The sequence below is a fragment of the Sitodiplosis mosellana genome, unplaced genomic scaffold, assembly GCF_009176505.1.
Source record: "Sitodiplosis mosellana isolate CC-2019 unplaced genomic scaffold, AAFC_SMos_1.0 Smas_scaffold_6102, whole genome shotgun sequence".
Taxonomy (NCBI): Eukaryota; Metazoa; Arthropoda; class Insecta; order Diptera; family Cecidomyiidae; genus Sitodiplosis; species Sitodiplosis mosellana.
Window position 1 is genome coordinate 750,813 of NW_022601343.1, and position 8,268 is coordinate 759,080.

Below are 8,268 nucleotides of genomic sequence, written 5' to 3' on the forward strand. Positions count from 1 at the left end.
ACACACACACACACACACACACACACACACACACACACACACACACAGCATACGTGTTGAATACATGAAGTGTATGGCTACTTTATCAATATGCTGTATAAATAATATCGGGCGCGTCAAACACAATTTCATGTCCGATATTGTACACGCTTAACGTTTGGAATAGAATATCGACGAGATGTAAATAATTTATTCGAATTTATGATGAGTTAGTTATGCAAATGATGACGATTTAAAAATGAAAGGATTTCAAAGTTCATCCATCTGCTTAACATCGCTGTGACTCGCACATATTTTTCGGGTTCTCTAATCTGGACAATACTATTTATAAGTAACCTTTGACTTTTAACATGCATTCAAATCTGCCATTGTTACTCGGCGTCCATTCACTAAAACAAAAACAGATAACGTTGCAATTTGTTGTAATGAAAATAAAAAGGGAAATAATAACATATCGTACACACGTATAAAATAATGAACAAGAATTGAAAACAACATGCGAACTGATTCTTTGAGTTTTTTTTCTTTCTAATATACTTTGTTTGTAAATCACAGGTGTAGCTGGTATGTGTTCGAAGACAGCCGTAGCTCCATTGGATCGGATAAAAATCTTGTTGCAAGCACATTCAAATCACTACAAACATTTAGGTGTGTTCAGTGGCCTTCGACATATCGTACGCAAAGAATCACTATGGGCACTCTACAAAGGCAACAGCGCTCAAATGGTGCGAATATTCCCATATGCAGCAACACAATTCACCGCATTTGAGTTCTACAAGAGAGTAAGCCGAAAAATCAATCCAATGCAATTGCAAGCATTGCATTGTCATCGTTTAATTGATTTTAATGCATTTCGTATTGTTTCGACAGTATGTAGGGACAGTGATACCAACAAATAGACTCATCAAAAACTCGGACAAATTCATCGCAGGGGCTGGCGCTGGCGTTACAGCCGTAAATATACCATTCTCTTCTTTTTTTTTCTTGCCATTCGGTGATTGACTCAAGTTGATCGTTATTTTAACAGGTGACATTGACCTATCCATTGGATACAATCAGAGCGAGACTCGCGTTCCAAGTTACCGGTGAACACAAATACTCTGGCATCGTTCACACAGCTCTGTCTGTTATGAAAAATGTAAGTTTTTTTCTTCCAATTTAGAATTTTTTTTTACAACGATTCTTTGATTTCTGGCTTCGCAATGATGGACACACTATAATGTTTTTTTTCTCTTCATCTGTTTCGTTTATACAGGAAGGTGGTATCCGTGGATTGTATCGTGGTTTCGTGCCCACATTAACCGGTATGGTTCCCTATGCTGGCTTTTCATTTTATTGCTTTGAAAGTGTGAAATTCTTCTGCATGAAATACGCACCTCAATATACCTGCAACAAATGCGACAAAAATACAGGCGGCCTAGTTTTAAGTATTCCAGCAAAACTTTTGGCTGGAGGTTTGGCAGGTGCAATAGCTCAATCCTTTTCGTATCCCTTGGATGTGACGCGAAGAAGAATGCAATTGGCTATGATGGATCCAGAAACCGCAAGATTTGGGTAAAATTTTGATTTACATTTCAAATGTATAGGGGCTAGACACGGGATTTGAGATTTGTAATGATTTATGAAGATTCAAAAAGATTTAGCTTATCCAACGGGTGTCCACCCCCTAGTATAGGCCCCATTAGGCTTACAAAAATCACGGTCTACATTTTTTTTTCTTGTCTATTTATTAATTGTTGTTTTAGAGTTGGAATGGTTTCGACACTCAAGCACATTTACAATGAGAATGGCATCGTTCGTGGTCTGTATCGTGGCATGTCGATTAATTACTTGCGTGCAATTCCAATGGTTGCCGTCTCATTTTCTACATACGAGGTACTTAAGCAAGCACTGAATCTTGACACCGGCATGAAAATCTAATTGCAGCCAGTTTTCGGCCAGCGAACATCAACTTCAAAAGAAATACTTGTTTTTTTTTTACAAATGTCATTCTATTTAATTGTTGTTTTATAATTTACTTTAAAACTTTTTTTTTCATTAGATATTATGGTATATATTTTTGTTTCTCTTTGCCTGTTTTTATGAAATGACTATTTAAATGTTGGATATGAAGACAATGACACATAGATCATTGGTGCAAAAAATCAGAGACTATATGGCATCACATTTTTTTTTAGTATAGGCCGTAGCAGTAGCAATAGCAGTAGTAGTTAGTGATCGAATGAATTTGCTTCCAGTCACGTCAACCATAATTACCTTATGTAAACAATTTGTGTAAACAAAAGGTAAACAAGTTGTTTTCCAATTTTTCATATTTTAGTCATTTTTGGCAGCATAATGACCGTTTATCAAGCAAGCCAACTTCATTAATGAATTGAACATTTCTGAAATAAATTTTGGTTTGTGAAATGTCATTAGTGCGAATGTGAATTGCACCTTGCTATAGTAACATCACACATTTAGCAGCAAATGTGCTAATTATTGTTATGTCATTGAAATCGATTACAAATACGCTGAACTTTAGACAATGTATTTTTTAAAAAGAATTTTGAAGATTAGGTTTTTGGCCAATTTTTGCCCAACTCTACAATTAATTATAGGCCAATTTGAAAAAAGACAATTATTTATGTAGTTAAGTTGTTTTACGCTACAATTTAAAATTATTTTTGGGAACATTTTTTGGGAAATTCAAATCAATATTGGATTATTTATGTAGCATTTTATAAAAGAAAAACTATAATAAAATGAAATGTTTATTTACTGAAAGCAACTGAGCAACGCATCCTTTTAATTTCTCTCAATTTGAAGTTTTTCCTCAGAATTTGAAGGTTTGTGGATGCAACAGTTATGAATCTCAAGTTGACAGTTATGATTCTCAACTATGTTAATTCTTTGAAATTGGAGTCAGAGTGTGTTGTCTCGGGTGGAAAACCACACATTATAATGTAGTAACGAAAAAATGTTCGGTTCAACACATGAAAGTCAGATTTAAGTTGCTGGCGAGCCCAGATAAACCTTATATTTCGTTTTGATAAGTTGATGGATTCAGTGGAAAAAAAAAAAATTCAAATTTTTTATCAGTGATGTTAGAAAAATGGTCGAAAATGGCCACTTACGATGTTTTTGTCTTCGATAACTACCATTTTTTCGGAACACTTGAATACCGGTTTTCCTACAAAGAACGACGAACTTGGTTGAATTCTTGACAACTTTGACATTTCGATGTACAATAGACTGCTTCAAAAAAAGAAGTTATCCCCCATCTGAAAAGTCCGGCCAGTTTCGAAAAATATACCTCAAAAAATAGGTTTTGTCCAAAAAAACGACATGGGTACCATAGAAATTGGGAAGCAAGCCCCATATCAAAATTTTGATGACAGAGTTTTCGGAAGCCAATTCATATCGCAACATTTCGACTTAAATCATTTTTCCAGCCGATTTTCGGCAAAAACTAATGATAGGGTTTTGTCTGGCTCGTCAATATCTACAACTTTTACCAAGACATTAGCCCTTGAAAAGGCATTCTGGGCCAGTTACAGTGTGAAATGACCAAAAAAATGGCAATTTTTCGGCATATTTTACAATTTTCGCTCTACTGGTCACCCAGGCGGTAGACTTTTGTTCAGTTTTTGACTTGTGTCGTGTAGCTAGAACCTGTACAAACATTTTGGTACTTGTCAGATTGCAATTTGGATGTAATTTGGTGTCAATTGATTCAGACATAAATGACAAATTTCTGGCCAAAATGAGCAAATCACGACTACGAGCTTCGATTTGACAAATAAAAGCAAGCGATTTCTACCTGTTCTGCCTTTGAACATCTAGTATGATCTCTTACGAACATTTTAAGTACTAACACGACCAAATCGAGTGATGTTTTCACATATTTCTGGCCTCATATTCGATTTCATTCTAAAAAAATCGTTTTTTGTCCAAAAAATCCCTAAATATAGGCTTTTCAGGGATAGTGCCTTGGTGCAATGTTATTTTTTCTCGAAAATATGGGGAGTCTACCCAGACAAAAACACTCAAAATTGACTTTTTAAGGTACCTCCCGAACAAAATATACGTTTTTCATGGATTTCACTATGAAAATATCAATTTTTGTTTGGGAGGTACCCCGAACATCATTCATAAGAGCTTCTGTATGGGTGAATTCCCAATATTTCTTGAAAAAAATAACTCTTCACTAAGAAACTCATCCAAAAAGTGTATTTTCGGGGAACCTCCCAAACAAAAATTTATATTTTCATAGTAAAATCCATGAAAAACGTATATTTTGTTCGGGAAGTACCTTAAAAAGTCAATTTTGAGTGTTTTTGTCTGGGCAGACTCCCCATATTTTCGAGAAAAAATAACATTGCACCAGGCACTATCCCTGAAAAGCCTATATTTAAGGATTTTTTGGACAAAAGTCGATTTTTTTAGAATGAAATCGAATATGAGGCCAGAAATATGTGAAAACATCACTCGATTTGGTCGTGTTAGTACTTAAAATGTTCGTAAGAGATCATACTAGATGTTCAAAGGCAGAACAGGTAGAAATCGCTTGCTTTTATTTGTCAAATCGAAGCTCGTAGTCGTGATTTGCTCATTTTGGCCAGAAATTTGTCATTTATGTCTGAATCAATTGACACCAAATTACATCCAAATTGCAATCTGACAAGTACCAAAATGTTTGTACAGGTTCTAGCTACACGACACAAGTCAAAAACTGAACAAAAGTCTACCGCCTGGGTGACCAGTAGAGCGAAAAATGCAAGAAATGCCGAAAAATTGTCATTTTTTTGTTCATTTCACACTGTAACTGGCCCAGAATGCCTTTTCAAGGGCTAATGTCTTGGTAAAAGTTGTAGATATTGACGAGCCAGACAAAACCCTATCATTAGTTTTTGCCGAAAATTGGCTGGAAAAATGATTTAAGTCGAAATGTTGCGATATGAATTGGCTTCCGAAAACTCTGTCATCAAAATTTTGATATGGGGCTTGCTTCACCAATTTCTATTGTACCCATGTCGTTTTTTTGGACAAAACCTATTTTTTTGAGGTATATTTTTCGGAACTGGCCGGACTTTTAAAATGAGGGACAACTTTTTTTCTTTGAAGCAGTCTAATAGCAGTCCAAAAATCAGAAAATTTGCAAAATTTGATCTTTGTGACAAAACAGACCTTTGCTAAAATTTGACCATTTTTGGTGGCAAATCGAAAAAAAAAATAAAAATCGACCGCCAAAGAGGGGGTAAAATTTTCTATTCCCATCCTGAATGTTTGGAAGCCCAAAAATCATTCCAATTCTTAAACACACATAAAGGTGTCAAACGGACGGACTGTCCGTCTTTTTTGCCCGTCCGTCCGTCCGTTCAGCGAGAAAATTTTCAAGAGCCCTGAACAAACGGACGGACGGTGTTGCGAATTTAATTTATATCAAGAAAAAGAATAGTAATAAGAAGCAAATTGTACGTAAAATGTAGTAGAGTTTAATCGAAAACACGGCGAATTCATGTCAAACATATTCAAGTCAGAATTCGCATACAGGCTTACCAACCTCTCAATAACACTACCGATAAACACGATTGGCAAGCGCAACGTCAAACTCGTTCTTTTCCAATTGAACGAGCGAACAAACAAGACGTACGAAAGACGGACTGCGCACCAGCGACGACTTGTATCAAAAGAGCCGATCGACAGTGTAAGAAAAAAGACGAAAAGTGTTTTGAGAGTGTTAGCCTTAATTGTAATTTCGCGAATTGTCTCGATTTCATTTTTCACAAACAGCGGCTCTTTTTGGGACGGCTGAAAGCAAAACGGAAAAAAAAGACGCAATTGAAGTGGAGCCCGACGACATCGAACGAAAACGACGAATCGGACACACCAAACTGCATCCTAGCCAATCAACGCTCAATCGAAAAGACTTCGTTAGAAATCATTTGTTTTTTTTTTGTCTAAATCGCTAGTAAAGAAAATGGCCAAAGTAATTTAGTTTATGTGCACAAACGCGTTATATTTAAGTGAGATCTGTCTATGATTAAGAAAGAAAATTAAATATGCCTCAGTTATAGAAATCTCCGGTTTTTTTTCTGTTCATTTTTCAAACGTATTTTGGATTGTGTTTTCACATTATTTTCGTTCCTTTTTTTTTGTTGTAATCCGAAGTATCAAATTTTAACTTCACAACGGACGAACGGACAAGGTGCTTGTCCGTTGACACCTTTAGACACACATAAGAGTGAAGAAAATTGTCATCATCAAGTTTAAAACACGGCACGACCGAATTTCAAGTGTTGTAACTTTGTTTTTGAAAAAGCCGAATATTATCTTTAAAAAAACACCAATACAAAATAATAAATGCCAAATCATTCTTTTGTCTCTTTGTTGACATTATTTCGGGAAAATCCCCTTTGAACGATTTGACATTTTGTACACTTTTTGGTCATTTTGTACACGAATTAGACATATTATACACTGATGAATAAAATTGTCATTTTTGTATCTGAATTGATCGGTAAGAATTATTTTCACCACAAGATGACTTCAGAATTGACAATTCCGTATATTTGAGTTAAAACAAATTGAAACAGGTTGCAATTTCTTATCTAAATAGAATTTAAAAATACTTCCCTTCACATGAAACATTGAATTGTCATGCACAAGGCTTCAAGATGGCATACCTTAGCACGCAGTATATTTAAGGCTCGGTATAATATAACAGCATATCGCGCACACACAGCTGCCGCACACACTACTCTCGTGCGCAAACGGTTGCGTTCACAGCAAAGTTTTGTTTCTGAATTGGTTGCGATGGCTGTGTACGCAACCGTTTGCGCGCGAGAGAAGTGTATGCGGCAGCTGTGTGTGTGCGATATGCGGTTATATTATACCGAGCCTTAAATATACTGCGTACTAAGGTTTGAAATCACGAAGCCTTGGTCATGCACAATGGCGAGATGGTTTTCATGAGAGTTTAATTTCAAAAAAAAAATATTTATTTTGCAATAAACAGTGTGTGTGAAAGAACAACGCAACTGGGACCAGAAATATTTCCCTGTCACTTTTACACTATAAATGAGATACTGATACATTGACATTCGCTGTCAAAGTCACTTTGTAATGCGTCATTGACATTAATGGATGGATTATTGGATGGATGGACGAAAGGATGGATGGATGGACAATGGATGTTGGATGGATCTTCAATGGATATTCAATGGATGTTCAATGGATATTGAGTGGATGGATTTCGGTGAATGCCACTGAAAAAATATTCATACTTATTTAGTGCGTGAGACGCATGGTCACTCATTTAGTGAGTGAGACGCATGCGGATGAGATGAAGCAAAGCGAAAGGGAAGCGCGCAACTAGAACATAGAGTCAATGGGTACTACGTGTTTGTATTTGTGTCCGTATTCTAACGACGGAGTGACGAAATGTATGCGCGCTATATCGTTCGTTCGTATGGAGTTGCCCCTCTTCTCTTTCGCTTTGTTTCGTCTCATCCGCGTGCGTCTCACTCACTAAATGAGTATGAATATTTTTTCAGTGGCATTCACCGAATATTACAATGTATGCATAGGTTATTCTATATAAGCCTAATTGTCAGAAATGTTTCCATCACTTAATATTTAAAACACAAAATCACCCTATTCTTATCAGCGGCACAAAATAGAAGTGGCGCCGAAACACATATATTTACAATTTGAGGCATTTTAACCCTTTGACGACCAAAACTGAACGGCTGGGAATTTTGCAATTCTGATTGCAGATTCGTGCTCAGCGACCCCAAAAATATTAACAAAAGTGTTATCAAAAATTAATTTTTTTAATTGCAAATATGAAAAAAATGATGGGACATATGTGTCCCATTGGTCGGTAAAGGTAACTATTTACCTTTATTTTTCTATGAAAAAAACATGTCTCCCATAAGAACTACGTGTAATATCTTTTCCATTTTTAAAATTTATAGAATCGTTTTTAACCAAAAATGGTTTGAATCATGCTTTGTTGTGCCCATTTAATCATGAATTTAACGATCTTTTTGTAAATTTGTGTGTTTCAAAATTCGCGAAAAGTGGTTGAAATACAGGGAAATCAGTGGTAATTATTTACCTTTACCGACCAATGGGACACATATGTCCCATCACGCCAAAAGCAATAAAAATTTGAAACAAAATTTTTTGTAGAAAAGGCGATTATCCTTAGAAAGTAACAGACACTCCGTACAACATTTCCAATTTTCAGCTTTAAAAGTTGTACCCTTCAAATTATATAGG

At 35.7% G+C, this 8,268-nt stretch overlaps 1 protein-coding gene across 2 annotated transcripts in view; it reads left to right on the plus strand.

Annotated features, from left to right (window-relative positions):
• Positions 1-2,770, plus strand: part of LOC129573728 (solute carrier family 25 member 16-like) — a 6,510-nt gene extending 3,740 nt beyond the window's left edge. For both annotated transcript variants that reach the window (XM_055454647.1, XM_055454649.1), the window contains exons 2-6: positions 556-782; positions 871-954; positions 1,028-1,138; positions 1,256-1,554; positions 1,746-2,770. In XM_055454647.1, coding sequence (XP_055310622.1) covers positions 556-782; positions 871-954; positions 1,028-1,138; positions 1,256-1,554; positions 1,746-1,920 — 896 coding nt within the window. In that variant the 3' untranslated portion in view covers positions 1,921-2,770. The remainder of the gene's footprint in view (positions 1-555; positions 783-870; positions 955-1,027; positions 1,139-1,255; positions 1,555-1,745) is intronic.
• Positions 2,771-8,268: the final 5,498 nt, after the last annotated feature.